The 22,225-nt window shown below is 31.6% G+C and overlaps 2 protein-coding genes across 10 annotated transcripts in view; both read left to right on the top strand.

Moving 5' to 3' along the window:
- The first annotated feature begins 369 nt into the window (after nt 1-369).
- LOC106616358 (uncharacterized) lies at nt 370-1,337 on the top strand. The gene is made up of 2 exons (XM_014232979.3): nt 370-480; nt 551-1,337. Exons 1-2 carry the CDS (start codon nt 468-470, stop codon nt 1,270-1,272), a joined length of 735 nt encoding a protein of 244 aa, XP_014088454.1. The 5' UTR covers nt 370-467; the 3' UTR covers nt 1,273-1,337.
- A 5,198-nt stretch (nt 1,338-6,535) lies between these two features.
- The window catches only part of LOC106624406 (Ig-like and fibronectin type-III domain-containing protein 1), a 152,942-nt gene continuing 137,252 nt past the window's right edge, over nt 6,536-22,225 (top strand). For 3 of the 9 annotated variants that reach the window (XM_036358379.2, XM_070111106.1, XM_070111099.1), the window contains exons 1-2: nt 6,536-6,890; nt 11,357-11,853. The gene's annotated coding sequence lies outside the window, so the exon portion shown is untranslated. Of the gene's footprint in view, nt 6,926-11,356; nt 11,854-22,225 lie in introns of all 9 variants that reach the window. The other 6 variants (XM_070111101.1, XM_070111102.1, XM_070111105.1 and 3 more) reach the window with 6 other exon arrangements.

Genomic DNA, 22,225 nt, shown 5'->3' with positions numbered 1-22,225 from the left:
TATTTTTCAGCATAATTTTTTATGTCTGATTACTTTGGAAACTGAAATATTAACAAATAATATGATTATGTGTTTTGAATACTATAAAATTTTGTGATTGACAATAGTTTTTTCGTACACCTTTATAAACTTGTAACGTAACGGATATGTAAATAAAAAAAAAAAATGGCAACAAAACGATGATCAGTATTTGACGGGTTTTACAGAGATATTAGTTCGTTACGTGTATTCCTTTAGACAATTTTAAATTTAAATTAGTAAATTGCTAAAATGAGTAGTGAAATTTAATGTTGTGTTTCGGTACGCCTTCTTCTAAACAATTGATCTCTCTTCTTCGTTAGTGTGGTAACCCAATTAACGGTAAGTGTCTTCAGCTGCAATAAAGTTATTTTCAGCGTTACATATAAATGCTACATTTGTTTCTATTCGTTTTATATTATTTATATATTTGTTAATATCGTTGATAAATGGATCTAGAAGGTATTATTTATATTAAAAATATGTAATATAAAAGTCTTAAAATGACTATGCCAAAAATTTTTATAAATAGGCCCTGCCTCACCAATTTTTCCCTTCACACCGATCACTATAAGAGATTGTAGTTTCGATTTTGATGGTGCCAACAGTGATGCTGATCCTGATGACAACACCACGCTTACACCCTTGCTTCGTCGCTTAAATACAGTACAAAATATACTAACGCCAAAATCACTACTACGCGCTGTAGCAAAATCTCCGGCCAAAACGCCAACAATTATTAATGGTCGACTTGCGCCACCACAATTAAAACAACACTATAGCAAATCGCCACAACGTCGTGGTTCACCACTGGCTGGCTTTCGCCGTTTGCGTTCACCGCATACATCCAACGGCCTTGGTGGCCTCCCCACACGTCTCGAGGTGCCAACGCAACGCAATTTTGCTGCAGCAAATAAAGATGGTTCTTCTAAAACTAATTCGACAGTTAAAAATTTAGCTGCTCGACGTCATTGCCGGCCATTAGGTTTGAAGGAGTTGCAACGGCGCTATGCAAAACCGTTTGAAGTGTATGCTGTGCCGAAACCACTAAGTCCAAGGGTTGGTTACTTGTTGCGGCGTGTAGGCATGATAAAATACAAATCGATATTTCAAATGGAAGAAGTGGATTATGTAGTATTTTGTACGTTGAGCGAAGGTGATTTACTGCAGCTTGGCATTGCGAATGACGGTGATCGAGGCGAGATATATAAGGCTGTGCAGCTGGCGGATGTTCTTATTAGAGATTGGTTGTGAGCGTATACATCGCACTATATTGTTTATAAGTAAATAAAGTAATTCAAAAATGTTTGTTTTAAAAATTGCGTTGAAATAATTAGTGAATTAATAGGCAAGTCATTTGAGAACTAATCGCAAAATAATTATAAAATAAAATTACAAATACCTAAAAAGTTGTTGGGTTTGCTGTTCGAAAACAATTCCACCCGGGTCCCGAGTTCTCGGGCACCCTGATGTTTTGCAGATTTTTTTCTCCAAAAATTCTCTACAATCACACGGGTTCCGGCTTTGCTCTACGGCCGTGCTGAATGGTACAGCCTGAATACGGAGGAGCGCCGGTGGTAGTTGCTTCGGCCAGCCTGGGTGCCTATGTTTATGTTTGTTTGTATAATTTTAACTTTGGGTCAGCCAGCATTTGAAATTAAGAAAAAAATATGTACGAAAATTGCCGCTAAGCCCAACCCAACTGCAAACTCCTTTTCAAGGTTATTGTAATCACTTTTGCATTTGAAATTCTAAATGCATACATTTTATCTAATTTCATCAGAATATTTAATTTTATTATTTTATATTATTTTATTCCATTTGAATACATTTCAATCCAATTAGTTCGTGACACCTAAATCTCTAATACGCATTCGGATTGAATTTTTTACCTTGTCATTGACTCCTTTCTTAAATAACAATAACAACAACCGCAGACAGCAAATTTGCTAGATACAGTAATTACAAAAAACAACAATATCTAATACACAAGTAAATATTCATATGTATATAAGTAAAAGCATGTGCAGAGGCTTCCGTGTGTGTGTGTGCATTTACATGCATATGTGTGAGCAACTGTATGGCGTCAGCGATTCTGGCGGATTTAGATCCAACCAGACTGGATTCAGCTAACATTGTGCAAAACTTGTTCTCCACGCTCTTGTGACTTTGTTAATATGGGCAAATATAATTTTATGTTTATTTTTTAATTAAAATAAAATTTTTTTTTGATTTTTTTAAAATTTTTTTTTTATTATTTGTTATATTTATTTTTTAAGTTTAATTTGTTTCTTACTTTGTTCTATCGATCCGCCGTTCGCGCAGTGTGAATGTCTAATCAAAAATTTTACAGCAGAATAAATAAACAAATTAATAAACCAGTTTTTGAAAGCTGCGAGACAAAATAAAAGTGCTAATAACACAAAAAAAAAAAAAACTACATAAGTTGAAAAAAGCAAAAAGCAAATTACAAAACGCAAAACAAAAGCAAATCAGTCATTTGTAAGTATTTAAAATGAGCAAAGTTAAGTAAACAAAATATAAACAAAATTCGAAAACTTGTTTTGGAGTTTTTTGAACTTTTCGCATTGTTGCTCTTTAGGCCTAGAGCCTTAAATGTTTTATACAAATTGATAATATTTTTCATAAATTAATGATACAGCAACTCTCAGGTAGTAGCGCTGAAAAAATGAAAAAAGTTTTTGTAAAAGATAAAAATAATATAAAACTTGGCTATTTGCATTTTTTACATAAATTTTGAAGTTTTGTGAAAAAAGTCTATAAACAAAAGTTATAGATCTTTTCGTTACCTACAATATTGTCATACACATTTTTTCTATAGGACTCGTAGTTTTGACGGAAGTCGAGATAAATCGTTTATGACCCTTAAAAACTCAACCACGCCGGTCTCCATCCTTGTCCCGATCTTAGATCACCCGTAAATTATTTTTCTTTAATATTTGTCATTTTATCATTCGTTTCCGATGGGTTTCAACCTACTAAACATTTTTTTTTAAATTTTTTTTTATCATTTTCAGAAGGCAAGACACTAGTCTAATCTGCAACATTTTCAATGATGCCGTAGCCGTGATGCCATTGGATATAAACAATTTCAAGCAAACCCGTTAAATTTTTTTACCATAGCAAAAATCGCCAGACGAACCTTTCGCGTCGTAATCAAACAGCTGCCAAACACGCACTAATTGATATATGAAGATCAAATTTCACACGAACATAAAAAATGTTGTATCAATCTAGAAAAAAAAAAGTAATTAATCAGTTGATACTAACGTACAGGGAAGAGTTTCATTTATTTTAAGTGATCGGGAAGCCCTTAGTTCTTCATATTCCTCGATCTTAATCAACTCGAAAATTTTTCGTTTCGTTTTTTTAATATGTTTCTGAATATTGAATCGATCAACAATTTCGCGAAGCTCTCTTCTATGTTAGACCTTTCAGCTGTCAAGACTTGAGTAAACCGCTTTCTAACTATTTAATTGGTCTTGTAAGTTCCCATACTTAATTTTTTTACTCTTCTTCGATTTCGTATATTTTTTCAAATCGAAATTTGATAGCTGTTAGCTAGAGTGTTGCATTTAGAACTTTTCATTGTATTTGAGTTACATTCTGGATAAATTACATATTAATTATCTTAAAAACATTTCGAAAATCTCGCTCGACTTCTCACCTTTTTAGCTTAATCACAAAATCACTGCGTAATTGTTCGATTCAGCGCGTCGGTTCTGTTTAAAACAAGTACTACTAATCGAACGATTAACATTCAAATCAGCCGCTTAATAAAATAGATTTGTTTAGCTGCTTTTACATGCTTATCAATACCTGTGCTGAGATATTTATATGTAAAATACATTTGAATGTAGGTATTTGTATTTTTCGGGTTTCTGTGCTATTGGGCATAAGAGACAACCTTGACCATGGCTTTGAATTACGTTGATTGTGATTTACTTGGTAATCATAACGAGTTTTAAATCGAAGTGCATTAAAAATACAAAAAAACAGTATATTTTAAATAATAAATAAAAGAATGCTTAAAATTGTACAAACAAAAATAATTAAAGCAAAACAAAAATTTAAGAATTTATACACCTCTATATATATTGTACAATATATTAGTATACCTATATTATCTGTGTTAATTTTTTAAAATCGTAATTGTAATAGCCTTCATTGCGTTTTAATTGGCAGAACTGGTTTAAACTGTATTTTCACAGATTTGTAGGTCATTGCCTTTTGTTTTAGACAGAAGGTTTTTTCAGCATAATGTTTTTGTTCACCATAAATATTGTTGTTGCTTTTTATACTCTCGCAGAATGTTGCCACAGATAGTGATAGTTTTGTTCACTTAACGATTGTTTGTAACACCTAAAACTAAGCGCCGTAGACATAGAGTTATGCATACATATGTATATAAATGTTAGGAATGACGAAACGAGTAGTATTTCAAGCGATAACCTCAGTAACAGCGAAGATATCTTGATGACAGTTGGTACAGGTATTCCTTGGTACACCGAGGAGGACAAAATGCAATTGCCACGCCCAAACAATGTTGTTAATCGAAAACTTGTAAAGTGCTATAACTATGATACAAACCTGTAAAATTTGATCAAGAAATCGCAGTAGGTACTGGCAATTGTGGTTAAAATATTGTTAGAAATTCATCCCATCTGATTCTTTCACTTTATAGCGCATAAATTCAGCAGTAGTAAAGCTATCGGAATAAAAATGTGCACAAATAATGCATTGAGAGTATGCAATTTCAAGTCCAATATTAGTCTAACTCGGACTATAACTGTCCAGACCCCCAGATAGCAAATTAGTGGGCCTCAGCGTTTAAGGCTGACTTTTTAACGAAAATATCGGTCAATCTGTGGTATATATTATATTATTGAAATACGGAGAAAATCTTTTTCTGATAGTTGTGTGGCCTTGTCTTTGCGAAAGGTAAACAAAGAGGCCATTGACCTTATCGAATGTTATTGACCTCGGGCTGTTGTCTTTAGTAAATGTTAACAAAAGGGTCAATGACTTTTGTTGAGGCCAAGAACCTGAGGGCAATGACTTTAAGAAAGGTTGTTGACTTCGCTAAAGTTAAATTGAACTCAGAGGAAAAGGAAAAATTGTCGTATGAGACTTGCGAGGTCTTTTAATAACCTCGAAAAGCTAATGAAGTGACAGGAAAAAAATTTTAAATAATACCAACATTTCACAGAAAATGTCACGCATTTAGGCGTTGAGGCTTGAATACGTAATTTGTAAATGGTGTTCACATAACAAAGTTCCCGAGCTTCCAGTTGAAGTATATAGCGATATGTGTATGTTCTGTCATCTGTTTTTTCTTTGTTCCTTTTTTTGTAATCATAACTACAGATTTCCTCTTGAAACAGAGCTAAGTACATGCGAAGAACGTCACCAATGACAGCCTACCTTAAATAAGGTACATCCAGGTGTCTAAAATATCTTGGTAGGCCAAACAGCGCCAGAATATATTTTTAAAATACTGTTACCTCGGTCCCACCCACGAGAATGGGGATCACGCAATCTTCGCTAATTACCACGGGATCAGTCTTAGCGTACTCTAAAAACTAACGCTCATAATTTCCTTTCTGCTGTATGGTGCGGAAGAATGGATGATGTATTATTTAGGATCGTTCGGGAGAAAAGTTCTACGTAGGATTTTTGGCGTCTAAGCGCGGACGAAGGGCAGTACCGGATTCGATGAAATTATGAGTTTTATGAGCTCACCACAGGCTTAGTAGGGCGGGTAAAAATACTACGGCTGCGCTGGTTTGATCATTTTGCCCGAATGGGTGAAAACACTCCAGATGGATGGATGGATGGATAATAGAAAGCAGCGAACACTGGCGAAGACTTGTCGACGTGGCCAAAACTGACATCCGAATGTATTGCCAACCTGATAATATTGTTATTAGACATTTTCCTTTGGCCAACATGATTTGGAAGATAATACAGAATTACTTGAAAAGTATGGTATAACTCTAGAAAAAAGGTTGACATATGAGTGTGTTAAATATCGTACCAGTTGTGGTTGTGGAATTTTAAAAAAACAAAGTCATAAACTCTGACAAAAACTACTTACACTCCTTTGGTATCAGTCAAAAAGAAGATTAAGCTTTCTCAGAATATGTCTCTGTATTCTCTTAATCTACCAGCTCCAGTGGATTTAATTTTTCAGGTGTTAGTTTCATTTGTAACCACTCAAACACCAGTCACTTTAGGCGCCGTTCCCGGTAACCATTTATCACCTCCCACTAAGCACACTCACGCTCATCAACTAGCTACACACCATGCTAAAAGTCACCAGCCAACAAGCGCTCATGCATGCCTTCGCTTGTCGACCTCACACAAGCCAGCACATGTTGTTGCGTATACGTAACATGAATTTCAACTTCACCACAACGCAACATGGCAACTCTGTTACAGGCATTTCAGTTAATAAAATCACAAGCAACGGTTCGTTGAGACTTCAGTCGCAATTCGTGCTTCGTCGTGTTAACAGCAGCACAAGCAGTTAATCAACAAATAAGCGTTAAACATTAGCTAGTATGCAATAACAACAACAATGATAGATGGTTGAATAAAGTCGAAATTTAAAGCGGTGAAATAAAGGCAAAACACTGCGATTGGTTAACTAAAATATTGAACAACAACAAAAACAGCTAGTAAGTGTTTAAGTTCAACAACAACAAAAAAAAACTAAAATAAGCGAACGAAATATGTTTTTTTAGCAAAGTGTGAAATAACGCATAATAAATACGAGCAACAACTACAACAATAACACAAAGCGTTTGAAAAGTGGCAAACGGAAATTGGTGCAACGTGAAGTGCGAAAAGTAAGAAAAACAAAAGAGCAAGAAATAAAGAGCGGGTAAACAAAGCAGCAGCAACAACAACAACAAAATATAACAATAATATTGCAACTTATACTTTGGCATACATATTTATATATATTGTATAACAGCGGCGGCAAGTGGCAACAACACTAACACTACAACAACAACAATGCCAGTTAATATTGTGGAAACAACAGCAAATGCATTTTAGTTTTCTTTTTCTCTTTTGCGAAACTTATTGCAACAACCATAACACTAACTGGCCGTTAAAGGTGTGAAACCAACGCGGTCGCTCCCCTCCCATTTACCCTTCGCCTGCTGCAATGCTCGTCATTGCCTTTACCGCCTTTGTTCTTATTTCCATCCAACACACAACTACATGCATGAGTGCGTGTGTGTGTTGTGGCTTTTGTTTATATATTATAAAATCTATTATTTGCCTGTACATTTGTGTGCGTGTTTGCTTTGGCTGTGTGTGCGCGCGTATTTTTTGTTGTTGTCACGTGCATTAGTATTTGTTTGGCATTGCGTGGTTCTACTTAAGCTGTTGGTAAACAGTGGATGGCATTGCTGCGGTTGCAGGTGGATTCGTGCTTGACTGCTATGTTGCTGCTGTCGCTGCTACTGTCGTTGTTGTTATTGTTGTTGTTGCTGTTATTCTGTTCTGTTGGTGGTGCGACTTTGGAAACTTAACTGACCACTAAACCAGCGAGCGTAGCGACAAAGCAGCCAAGCCAAGTCAAGAACAGCGCGCAATAACAATAACAACAAGCAGTGTGCTGAAAATAAATGAAAACTAAAAAGAATTCATTCTAAGTTTGCTAGTTTTTGTTTTGTATGTTTTTTTGTGTCTATTGCCCAAGTATCGATTGCAGAAATTACTGGTTTACTGTTGCTCACTGACTTTGAGTTGTTCTGTGTCGGGTGTTGGTGTTGCATGTGGATTTTTTGTTAATGAAGTAATAGAATTTTGAAATCATGTTCTAATATAAAGTATACTAGATAAAGTGAAATGTGTGAGTGGAAGTACGGAGTGTGATAATTTTTTTAATTTGTTTATTTTTGTATGAAAATTAGTATAACTGTGAAGATTTAATTAATGCTAATATATTAAAATATCAAATGAATACAAATTTTAAGTAAATAATTTAATATGAATATAAATTATTATCAAAAGAGAAAAAACTATGAAGCAACCAAATAATCTAATTTTTTTTAATTAATAAAAAATGAAGACAATACAAAAATTAATACATTTGCTAATTTAAATTGTGTTCTAAAATGATAGTAATAATAATAAAAAAATTACAAATTAATTTATAAAAACGAATGAATTGAAAAAAAATTTTAATATGTGCTGAAAATATATTAAAACAATATTAAATAAAAAACCTGTTATTTAATTTAACTTTAAACCACATTTAATTTTGAAAAAACACAGTTTTTATTAAAAATAAAAAATATATTCAGTAAGCTTATAAAAAATTAAAATATTAAGAATGAAAATGAAAAATACGTATTTAAAATTTAGAGTTATTTTAATATAGTGAAAAGATATTAAATTAAATTTTTAGAATGCACCTTATATATATGAAAAATTATAATTATAAATAAAAAAATATTAAATAAAATTATTAATATGCACTTGAAATATAATACAATATAAAATTAAAAATGAAAAAAATGTGCATATATTAAATAATTTTTTTTTATAAAATTTAAATTTATTTGAAAAAAATAAAAATGTTTGTTATCACAACAAAAAATTAGAAATAGCAGTCTTCGATAAAAACATTAGAAATAATAAGAATATTAATGATAAAAAAATAATTTCAACATTAAATACTAAAATTAACAATTTTTACCAAAAGTATAGATTATAAATAGCAATATTAAATTAATTTAATATAAAAATATTTATAGAAAAACGATTGAATAAGTCTTAATTTGTGTCCAATTGTATGCTTAAAAAATCACAGTTTTTATTTTAAAAAATTTAAAAAGAAGTATCAGTAGAAATATAAAATTAATAAGAGTATAGCGAAAAAAATATAGAATAAAATTGTCAAGTAATATATTATTGAACCAAATTTTTTAATATGTACTAAAAATATTTTAATGAAAAAATATCATTATAAATTCGAAAATTTTTAATAACATCAAAAAATATAATAATTAATGAATCAATAATTAAAGAAAATAACAGAGTATGCTAATAAAAAATAAAATTGAACTTTTAACAATAAAATAAAAACTATTTCTAAAATTTAAACTGAAAAAATTGTGTCACCAAGCATAAACCTAAACACATAAATAGCCAATAAACTCGAGTTTGTGGCAGGATGTGAATGTCCATCCACACAAAAGTTAACTTTTATAAGTTGCGTTCTATTTAGATATAAAAATTTCAAAACTTTCTTTTGAACTATACATTTTTATAAACCAACATTTGTGAAATCAAATGAAAAACATAAAATAGAAAAATTTTAATTTTATTGCCAATTTGATTGGATTTATATACCTGCTCTGTATCTCCATATTCGTATGTAACATACATTCCTATAGTATACAAAATACCTCTGCAGTATATTTTTTATGGCATTTAATTCAGTGCAAATGAATTTTTAATTAAGTGATTTATTATCACATATCAAAATCATTGATTTTGATGCTGCAAAATAATGTGTTTTTTTTTATGATTGAATATCTATTTTTACAACATTATATTTATGTGTGTTTTTTCAAACTTTTTTTGCGTTTAAACTAAAATTTGTTAGTAATTATAAATTTTAGAACTATTTCCACATATTTATAATTTTAAGACTCAAACACACAAAAACAACGAAATTTACTTTACAAAATATCACTTAACCTGCTTGCATAAGTGATATTTTGTAAAGTAAATTTCGTTGTTTTTGTGTGTTTGAGTCTTAAAATTATAAATATGTGGAAATAGTTCTAAAATTAAAAATTTTTTCTTTAATAAGTGTATATATAGAGTTAATGCGAGAGCAATGTGAACACCAATAGTTTGGTTTAGAAAGGTCAAATATTTTTTCTGTTTTTAAAAAATGTAATTTTAAATTTTTTTAAATTTTTCAAAAAAATTGTTACTTTTAAACAAGTTTACCACAACTATCCTTCTCTTTTATAGTAAAATCCGGACTTTAGCAACAAACCAACGTGTTTATAATTCATTAATTTAAATTATATTATTTACTCAAATTTTGTTTTTATAATTTAACAGGAAACTTCCAAGTTTTTTAATTTTATATATTCCTCAAAATTCTAAGTATTTTTTTTCATTTTAGGAATAAATAAATATATAGTAAATTTCATGAATAAATTTGAAATTAATTAAAAATTTATAACTTGCTTTATTTCTTAATATAATTTTAGTAAATAAACTTATTTTTGTCTTTTTTATTTTAAAACTTTCTTAGTTTTATATATATTAAAAAATTTGGTATTTCTTATATAAATTTTTTTATGTTTTTATAATTTTTTAAATTTAAATAAATACATCTTTTTTTAATTTTTATGAACTTTTCCATTATTAATAAAAAAATTAATTTAATGAAATATACAAATTTGGAATCTAAAACATTCCTTAATATTAATTTAATTCACATTTTTCTCTGATTTTTACAATTTACCAATAGATTTATAAACTTTATAAATAAATATGTAAAATTTTTTAATTTTCATAAAAGTTTTAATTACATTAAATGGCAAGTTCTTATTTTTTTAATTTAATTTATTTTTTTAATTTTATTTAATTTTTTTATATTTAAATTTTTTTCATTTCTATAATTTTCCAAAAAAGTGCTAAGTTTTTTTTTTTTATTTTTTACTTTAAATAAAAAAAAATTAAGTTGAATAAAATATACAAAATTTTTAATCTTAAATTTTTTTGAATATTAATTTAACTAACAATTTTTTTATAGTTTATAATTTATAAAAAACCTTAATTTCATAAATTTTTTTGTAGTTTTTAAATATACATATACATAATTTTTATAATTTACCATTAGATTTATAAATTTTTTTAATAAATTTGTAAAATGTTTTAATTTTCATAAATGTTTTAATTGCAATAAATATAAATGATTTATTTCTTTTAATTTTATTCATTTATTTAACAGTTAAATTTTTTTTCATTTCTATAATATTTCAAAAAAGTTCTTTTTTTGCTAAGCTTTTTAAATTTCATAGAATTTTTTTTTAATTTAAATTAAAATTTTTAATTTTAAAAATTTGATAAATGTAATTTTTATTTATTAACTTTTTTAAACTTTCTTAGTTTTTTTAAATACAACTTTCTCTCTGTACTGTATGTATGCCGGTTTGTTTGCTTTTGATTTGTGCAGACCAAATGCTATTTTATGATACCCTTGTGAGCGATAGCTCCAACAAATTAACACATTTTTAATTTTTATTAATTTTTTTTATGCCATTCCGCAAAGTTGTGAAAATTTTAAAACAAATACCCACTCGTGACTAACAAAATTGTGACAAAAAGTGTACGCAAACCAAATAAAAAATTCATAAAGTAATAAATAAAAAATAAACCGTTAAGCGCATAAAGCCGTCGGAAGTGTGGCAACAAATTTCGGTGTCAACCAGCAAAAAATATTATTTAAAAAAGTGAAAAAAAGCTAATTAATTATAAAAGTAATATATGTAATTCGAGCAAGCAGACTGCCACACAAACATACCCACACGCATGTATATTTTTTGGTGCGCTATCTGCCGCTTGCAACATTAATTTTGGAGTGAATTTACCAGGGCTTTGCGAGCGCTTAGCTGGCCACCAATAAACCACAACAAAAAGTAAGACCAAAGCAACAACAACCAAATACTTGTATATATATAACGCTAATAACGCGGATTACAACAGCAGTGACAGCAGCAACAACAATTATAGCAAAAAACGTTAGCACCAAGAAGCAGCAACATTTCGGTATGTTAATAAATATAAATGCCTTTCCATTACGCATCTGTAAATATGTTTATACAAAATTTTCCAAGACCCTATAGGAAAAAATTAACAAAAAATTAACAATCTTTAATTGTTACTCCAAAAAATGCATCGCTAATATTGTTGAACTTTGCTTATATTTTACCATACACTAAATATATATACATACACACAAAAAATATTTCACTTCTTTAACTACATATTTTTTCTTACAGGGCACACATATTTACTTATATATTTATCACACGCTTACCATTTTTATTACCATTACTATTTATGTTATTTTATTTGCCATATACAATGCGCGTATACTCCACCAAAGCCATACTAACAATAACAATAGTAGCGAAAATATATGTAGCATAATGTTGAGAAAAAATATGATTGATTTCGTCTACTAGCAGCCTTATGAATTATTAATTACTTTTCTGCGAATATTTTATTGTTTCTTTTATTTATGTATTTCCCCTCCATTTGATTTGCTTTGTTTCGCATCTTTTTTCTCTGCTCACTATGCTCACTCTGCTTGCGTTTTTGCTTTATTTATTTGTGAGCATGGCTTGCGCAAACTGTTTGCGCAAAAAGTGAATTGCAGCGAGAGTGATTATTTTTGAAAATTGTTTTTTTAGCACGCCGTTGGCAATCAAATACAACGTTGTACAATACATAATTTAATATCAGGCATACAGTATGTGTCAAAATGTTATTTTACTTTTGAAATGATTATAAAATAAGAAAAGCTTTCACAATAAAAAAGTTTTCATCCAAGAACTTGATTTTTATCATTCAGTTTATATGTCCGCCATACGCTATAGTAGTCCTAACTAAAAAATTTGTTCAGAGAATATAGTTTTGCATTGAACAATAATCCATGCCAAATTTCGTGAAGATATCTTGTCAAATAGAAAAGTTTGCCATACAAGAACTTGATTTTGATCTGTCAGTCAACTGTTAGTTTGTATGGCAGCTATACGTTAAAGTGGTCCGATATCGGCGGTTCTGACAAATGATCTGCTGCTTGGGAAGAAAAGAATGTGTGCATAATTTCAGATGTCTCAAAAACTAAGGGTCTAGTTAGGGTATACACAGACAGGCGGACATGGCTAATCATTTATATATATATTTTATGGATCTCCGACTTTTCTTTCGGGGTGTTACAAACTTCATAATAAACTTTATATACCCTGTTCAATGCATAAAAAAACAATTATGTGACTCGAAGTCACCCGACGTTACTACTTCACATGATAGTGAGTTCAAGCGTCGTCGATGGAATATTTAAATTATTGAAAAAATTTAACTACGGATTTTCAATAAGCTCGTTAGCCATTTGAAAGCGGCTTCAAGGAGTTTTAAAAGAAGTTTTCAGATAATGGCCAGCAAACGAACAAGTAATAAGGAGGGCTTACTGAGAGTTCTTGTTGTCCTGGATGATCTCGTTAAACGGATTACTCCATTATCGAAGGGATGTATGCCTTGGAAGTGTAGATCTATGATATATTAAATGCTATAGTTATGCAATTAAATCATAAAAATACCATCTCTGAATATAATGAAACAAACTGTGAAATTTTTGCCAAACTAATACTTATATTAAAGGTTTCAAGTGTGTAGATCGTGAGATCTCAGTTCAGAGCAAACCAGATCTTGACAAGACTCCGACAATGGTTGGTATCACAGACATAATTTACGTTGCCTGGTTTAGAGGATGACTACTGCTTGTGTTTATCATTTGATTCATCGATGTGCAGGCCTTCTACAGATAACGGAAGAAGAAGGTTAAGTAAGAACCGTCTTCCAATTTGTTCAAACGAGTTTTTTTTTTTTTTTTTACTCATAAAAGTCTTACATAATAACCAAATATGCTTTCGAGTTAGCTTTCAGATATAATATGCACGCATTTTCCCAGTCATAAATAACCTTAAAAACTTTAAATATCCTGCATATCCATATATTTGTGAATATTTCAATAGCAATGGTAAAATGTTATAGCATTTCGGCATGAAAGTATATGCGACTATGCACTTAGCTACAATGAAAGGCAAATATTTACCATGAAAGCAACAATCAACAAATTAGAAATCAACTTGAAAAACGGTATGTCCAATTCGCAGACGACCAAAGAAACTGAGACTCTAAACGTAGCTAGACGAGGGTATCAGTGACAGTGGTTTTTCCATGCTTGCAACTCGATTTCCGTGATGAGAGCGGCGACGGTGTAAAGAGAAGCTCGGCGCAGCCTTATGCTACTTTTGTCTTCTATACCTTTTTCTACTCGTTCACTTTGTGTACCAACTTATTTTCATGTATTTGCACATAGTCTAGTTTTTATGCGTTTTTGTTTTTTTGTAATTTACTACAAAACGAACTAACCGAACTGACAGAAGGTCGACAAGGCGGTCAACTAAAATAGCAAAGAACTAGCGCTACCTGTCAGCTGAGACCCCTCAAGGTAAACGGACAGGGTCGATAAAGTGAGCGCACAGAGGGAAGGTAAGGTGAGCAACAAAGCAGTTAGTTGATATGTATATGTATATAGAATGTAAGTAGACAAACGACAAAACTCGAATGCAAGTTGAGACAATACCAGCCTGCACGATTTAAAAAAAAAAAGAAACGGTTTTTCTTCAACGCATAAACTTTTGTCGGTATATAGCTATATGCGTGTACTCGTATATTGCCTAACGGGCAACTGGTAACTGATACGGGTGGTCCAAATAAGCTGTTCTGTATATATATTTTATATTTTGCCAGCATTATTATGTTCAAATAGTTTAAGGCGTTTTAACGGTGCTACCGTCTTTGCAGTTGCTCGGTAAGAAAATTCGTAAACTTTGTTCATTGGGTCAAATACAGAACCAGTCGCTACAAAGAACCTTCACGGATTGTAGAAGTTTCTCAGAAGTTTTAATGTGATGTATCTTTATTGCATGATTCTTCGAAATATACTAACATTTTTTTAGGAATTCCACAATTTTTACTGTACTACTGCGATCTGTTGTATTGAGGTAAATCCGTGTTTCATAGCGCATTTAATTTTTGATATCAGCGAATGCTGTTTTCAAATGGTCCCACTATTGAGTTTATGCACCTATACTTTGGACCTGATCTTTTTCATCTTTATGGTGAAGTTCATTGGTCTAATCCGACGCTGAGTATTCTGACTGACACTTATATCGCATTCTCTAGAGCGAGCTCTTGATTAATTCTGATATGGTTCATTTATTTTTTACTAATTTTACTTATCGTCCAACTTCTCACAGCAATTCTTCTGTGAACCAGTGGTTGTTTTACTCACAAAGAATCTTTCCCAATATCGGAAAAATACCGGATACATAGTCTCTTCGAGATTTCAGCATTAAACAAGATACTATTTTGTAGAGTTGCCACACGAACATAATTATAAACGGTTGAGGTACAAGAAAATTTTACAGTGAGTGAAACAATTTGTTTAAAATATTTTTAAACTTTAATTTAAATATAAGTGGAAGCGTGGTTGCCACCTTTATTAAATTTTTTAATATTTTAAAATAAAATTAAAAGACGATATTAGAGAAATAAGTGCTACTGAAGATATATTGACAGCTTAAATTTTACAATAGTATAAAGGGGAAAATGCTTGCCAATATCTAATTTTTTAACCTAAAATTAAAAGTTGTTAAAGAAAAAAGTAGTATTATTAAGAGTTAATGCAAGCTTTATTTTAAGCATAAGCGTAAACTTGGTTGCCACCTCTAATACATTTTTAATTTTTTAACTTAAAAGTAAGTATTCTTTTTAGGTGTTTTTGAAAGCTTTAAGCTATTCAAAAGTGGAAATCTGGTTGCCATTTTTATTCAATTTCTAATTTTTTAACTTAAAAATTGAAAGACAATATAGGAGAAATTAGTGTTTTTTATAAATGTTTACTAGCAAATATTATTTTGGGCGTTGCCACCTGCTTTAAAATATAAAAATGAAAAAAGTTAATGTTTAATAATTTTTTTATATTTTGAACAGGGTATATTAAGTTTGCCATGAAGTTTGTAACACCCAGAAGGAAACGTCATGACCTTATTAAATGTATATGTATATCGATGATCAGCTGAGTCGATTTAGGCATGTCCGTTCGTCTGTCCGTCTGTATAGATGTGATCTAGTTACTCAGTTTTTGAGATATCGATCTGAAATTATGTACACGTCCTTTTCTTCCCAAGTCGGACCCGCCGATGTCGGACCAATAGCTGCCATACGGTGCAACCGAAGTTAACGTTTTTTCATGTTTTAATCTCATGTTATGAAAACGCTATACCACTAAGTATACTCGATATTCCCTGCTGGTTATTGTCAACACTCTAACGTCTATTGACATTTGTTGCTGTTTATTTCATCAGCTGACGTGAACGTTCACAGCGCAGTCGTTGTTCGCTTCACTTTAAATTGAGCTACAAAGAACATTTTAATTTTTCGAATTTGTATTTTACTACGTTGCACTTGTTAAAAGCACTTTTGTTGTTGCTCTTTTATTCTTGTGATTTCTGCATTCAACTTGCATTTGCCTGACTGTTGTTTCTGTAATATAAATTTATTTAATGTTCACAAGCTAACAACTTTGTACCATATGTGTATGTGTATTAATGAGTGAGAGTCTTGTGAGCCTGTGATTTTTGCTCAGCATTTCTTGCTTTTATTTACTGGCATAATTGTTGTTTTTACTATTATTTTAAAATCATATTTTATATATACTGCGAATATTTAATATCTATTGCCACGCTCTTGTTCTTACACGCCAGTTTATATTTTCTAGTTGATTTTCTCGGCTTCTTTCATATACGAGCTTGAACATAAATGAATATACAATAGCTTGCCACACAACAATCAAAATTACAACAATAGCCATAAAAATTTGCTGCTTTGGCAAATTATTTTATTTGTCTGTATTGTCGATTGCTGGCAGTGGAGCAAGTCCGTCGACTTGAAAATCTCCCTACTATACCGCGGCACCGCTCTCTTCCCTCTCAACGCACCAGTTTGCTTACGGCAAATGCTGAATTTCAAACATTTATTGCAATATAAATCTTTTGCCTGCCTTTTATTTGCGCTATGTTTATTTTTATGAGCGTTTCGCTTGTTTGCTTTATGCACAATTCGTACTTTTCTTTCTTCATAATTTCTTGAGTTTTTTTGCGTTTGAGTTAGAAGCTAAAATTATCAATCGCCTTTAATTTATATTTGACTTGCTTATGAGCCGTGATTTAAATATCGTGTGGGCGTTTCTTTTCTTTAATTTTTTGTTCTACTTTTTATTTTTCATGTTTTCTTTATTTATTTCCGAAAAGCCCCTGGTAATTTTTTTTGCTCTTTTCTTTTTACTTACATTCGTTATCTTTTTAATATACTGTAGCGAATCGCAAGATTAGCGTGCAATCATGTTTTAAAATAAATTTACAAAGTAAAGGCAATTAAGGCATAAATTATTAGCAAATTATATGCAGATAATAAAAATTCCTGGAATAAAGAAATTTAAATAATAAATGGGGGGTTTTACATTAAAATTATTTATACTTCTTTATTGTTGTATGGCCTTTAATTATTCAAGATTTTGTTGTTTAAAAAACAGTGAGAAAATAAAATACAACAATAAAAAATTTAAATTTTATAAATAAATTAATTGAAAACTGCAGAAAATATTTGACATTTCCCGAGAGCAATATTTAACAATTAAACGTTTATATCTGGATATGTGGTTCCAAAATCATGCGGTTTAAAATAAACTTGTAAGTAGCAACTTAATTCGAAAAAAATCTAAATCGTGAACTTTTTAATCACTAAGCCCTTCTTAAACCTTTTATAAATCTAATCACATTTTTTTAAAAATATTTTCATAAGGTGGCAACTCCCGTAAGGTGAGTATTTTGTAAGGGTCCGCATATATACATAAAGACATCCACGTCAAGTCTTTCATAGCTGAAGAATTTTTTCCTTCTCTTTCAGGTAAGATGCCTCGTGATTTATTGCGAGCCCTGCCGCCTGAAGAACCTCTCTGCACTCTCCTCGTTTTGAAACGAATATGGACATGTATTTTCAGTTCTTTTTCTTTGTAACCATAAACCATAAAGAAACAGTTTCTTTCATCAAAATCAGCTCTCTTTCTTTTCTGCCACTACATTCATTGCACATTTCTTTACTTGCAACATTTATTTAACTTATCTTTAATCTGAACATTCGATATTTCTCCTTCAATTATCTCTACTTACCTGCTGCCCTTGCTATTGTGGCAATCACTTTCTTCCAATTTCCTTTGTGATTGGCAATCATTTATTTTTTGCCATCCTTTCAACCAACTTGCAGTTCTTCAATCTCATACTCTTACTATTTGTTGGTTAGCACTATTGTCTTTCAACCAGCAAGACATATTTACTTACTACCGAAAAAATAATATTCGACATTTACAAGGTGGGCGAACAAGTCAAAGGCGGAGCACTTTGGTTGACGCATCAGCAAAAGTTAATTAACCGTCAATTCTTGCTGACCTACACACACACCAACAAACACATATGTACAGTAGTATATGTGTATTTACAGAGTTGTATATCGGATCTACTGATTTTCTCTCGCCCTTTCTCTCTCTCTCTCTGGTCATCCTGTGGCTTTTGGTAAGTGCTTGCCTTGCTTGTATGTTCAATATTAGCTGAACACATGATTGTCAGTCTTTTGTTCTACTTGAGTCCACACTTGACTTTACTCATTGTGAGATTCACCGTTATTATCTACCTTCTTTTGTCGGTCAGTTGCTTTTTTATTTACGTGGCATCCAACACTTTACATATTATAAGCTTTTATAGGATTGTGTGTCTGGGGCCATAGAATTTTTTTTATTCTCAAAATGTTTGCTTAAAATATTGATACTTAAGAGCATACTTAAGTGATGAGCTTAGCAGCAAATTCTCTTTTGTAATTATCAGAGTTGTTCTCATCACTTGAGATTGTTTAGCGGAACATTTTTGTTTTATCTTTTATCGTTATTCCATGGTCTGTTTTTTTTTTTTGCTCTGTTTTGCTTGAAATTCTATACTTTTCGTCACAAATGCCTAATAATTAGTGGTTTGCTTGCTTTTAATGCATTTTTTGAAAGCTTGAAGAACGAACTAACACTGCTAGTTAACGATAGAGTTGGTAGACTTTAATTCTTCTAGGTTTAGCAGTTCTTTGAACTCGAGAAATATGAAAGGTAGGTCCATAGAATATTTTTTTGTTATGCTAATTTTAAAGACAGATTTTTCTTGTTGATACCTCTCAGAGTTCCTTCAAACACAAGATGCGTGAAATTTTGACATATTCAAATGAATATTTTTATATAAGTTGTAGTTTTTGAAAGACAACATTATAGCATATAGCTGCCATATTAACTGAAGGATCGGAATAAAGTGTTTGTATGGAAAACTTTGTCATTTGACGAGATATCTTCACGAAGTTAAGCGTGGATCATTATCTAAGAGAATAATGTCATCTCCGCCACCATTGTTCAAATCGGATCATTATCATATTGTAAAAAAGAGTAAAATAATTTTATAAATAATTGATTTTAATTTAAAAATTATAATTAAAATGTGTAACTAAATTTAAACTAACTAATTATAAATTACAATTAATTAATTACTTATTTAAAATACTTTTTTTAGTTAAAATATCTTTGGCTCCACAAGCCTTTCACACAAAAAAATTTTAATTTATATAAAAAGTACTAAATGCTGCCACTTCGTTAACCACACACACGCACATACGCAAACACAAATAAAGTTGACTTTTGTGTGTCAAACTCTTTCTCCATTGAAAAAGCGCGGCAGCGCGTGAATGTGTGCTCTTTGTGCGCCGTTATTACATTGTCTGAGAGAGCATGTGTGTGTCGTGTTGATTTCATATACACTTACACATACACAAAATAAATTCCTGCACATGGGAATGTGCCACACATTGTCGCGCCAGCTTTTTTCTCGCTGTTCTGTCACCGACTCGTTTGCTTCCATTCTTATGCAATTGTGCTTGTGTGAGTGTGTTTGTTGTGAATTTATTTTTTAATATGTCCTCGTGCAATGTTGCTTTTGTCATCACAGGCGTTGTAATTCGCTGTTGCATGCAACACCGTTATCGACTGGCGGTTTAGTGAGTACTGTTGTTGTTGAATAAAGAGAAAAGAGTGTGTCAAAAAGTACTGTGGTTTAATATCAGTGATATATACAGGATGTTGTACGTACAGTAAGGAATATCTGATTAATGTAGGTGTACTTATGGGCTGCCTTTCATGTTCCATTGTATGACTATTTTAGAGTGAACTATGCTAAAAGTGCTCTCTTTGTACTATTATTGTGAGAATCATTTTTATAAGAGGTTTCGGATACTTGTGAAAGAGTTGCATAAAAACTGACTATGATCTGCGCCAACAACATGCTGGATTGCCACTCCTTGAGAATATGTAATCCCGTGAAAGCAATCCCGGAAATTCCAGTGAATTCAGACGAGGGTATATCTCCTAATTTTCAACTTCGACAAGCTTGCTATAGCGATTTCAGTTCTCCACCTACATTCTACGGTTACTATCTTGTTTGTACCGGTTACTATAACAAGGACTACAACCAGCAGAGTTAATGAATGAAAAGAAGTTCTGCTCGATTCCTAGAATACGGCCACGGTTCATTGTTTTGATCTCCTACGAGGATGTCTAAATGACTGAATTTGTAGACAGCAGATCTCATTATTTTTCTCAAACCCCTCTTTTTAGACCCTAGGTAGACAATTGGTAGAAATCTGTCAAAGCTATCTTCATTGAACTCCTTTTTTTCATCGAGGTATTTTTGGTGTCTGTGGGGGCGGCAAATTACATGTGTGCTGCCTGACATTCTCATTACCGACACGCTCGACCAAAACCATTCTTTATCTACTCTTTTCAGAACACTTGTTTTGTACCGGTTTTAGCGGATTTTCGGGCTGTTTGCTGTTTCCCCATTTTTATACCAAACCAAGTGATCAATGCAGAGTGTCTGTGGATTGGCCACTGAATTTTTATTTATTTTTTCACTTATACAAATTTCTGTTGTTGTTTTTGGTTCGAATGGCCAATATAACACTTACTTTTGTTGTTTTGATCCACCATTCGCGGCACTTAGTTGTTTCGCCGTTAAAAAATACATATGAATTTATGCACATATTCACCTATTTCCCCAAACCATCGCTCAGCTGAAATATTTCAGCGACATTTTGAAACAACAACAATGTTCCACACTTTGGCATGTTTATGGTGGTTCTTGTTATTTTTTTTCTTTAATTTTTTGTGCCACAATACGGTCATAAAAATAATGAAAATAAGATTGACAGCATAATATGCCGACAGGCTGTCTGCATCAGCGACTCTTTAGTATGCGAGCTAAAGTACAATAGCGGGTTATTGTTCGATGTGCTGTTGACCGAGTGAGGCGTCGTTGTTGGGACAACATGGAACAGAATGGTGCTCAGCTCTACTTTGCTCGGGGTAATGCGCTCGAGCGCCATTTTTCGCTCTCGTTAAATGTTATATTGTGTCCATTGCTGTTGTTGTATTATCCTTAACATAGATTATTGTTATTGTCGTTTTTGCAATTTTAAAAATTACCTTTTGCTCTTCTTTCATATTTTTAATTTTTTAGTAGCAACTTTTTTCTGACTCGGCAAACAAATGACCACATAAACTTATATGGATGTGTATATATTATATGTGGTGGTGTGAGTTTATGCCCAAAGGCATGGTGGACATACAGGACATGCCAAACTGGGTACCTCTTGCACAGTTGTATATGTCTTTAGTGCTACTTTATTGTTGATATTAAGATTGAATTGGAAATTAATATTAAATGGCATACAAAAAAAAGGACTACGAGGATCAAAGCTGAAAAAAGGCCGAGCAATATTTTATTGTACCTTAGGTTGTATAAAGTAGATTCATATGTTTCCTTGAGTCTAGAAGAGAAATCTCTAACTTCCTTCTTTAGCTGAAGACGACCTGTTTTCTCCTCTGATATTTTCCGTCAGGTCCTTCTGTGCATTAGGAAGACTCCTACCATGTGTAAAATAGAATTCTTTATTTAAAAATGTCTAAATGAGCTATTAGGTTTTTAATAAATATTTTGTACGAACCACTGACTTCAGCTATCAACTAGTGGTCTCCGGCAGTCGCTTCTGCACTTATAAATTTCTCAAATTGGATTGGAAAGTACGAAGTATCTATTTAGGCCAGTAAGGGATATTAACCCTGGAACGTTTTCCGTTTTTCTGTCTGGTTTATATTAGACACCGCAGATGCGCGTTTACGATTTCGATAAATTTATCATCTATCTCAAATCTT

The sequence above is a fragment of the Bactrocera oleae genome, chromosome 6 (assembly GCF_042242935.1).
Source record: "Bactrocera oleae isolate idBacOlea1 chromosome 6, idBacOlea1, whole genome shotgun sequence".
Taxonomy (NCBI): Eukaryota; Metazoa; Arthropoda; class Insecta; order Diptera; family Tephritidae; genus Bactrocera; species Bactrocera oleae.
This window is presented reverse-complemented; position numbering and strand designations above follow the sequence as displayed.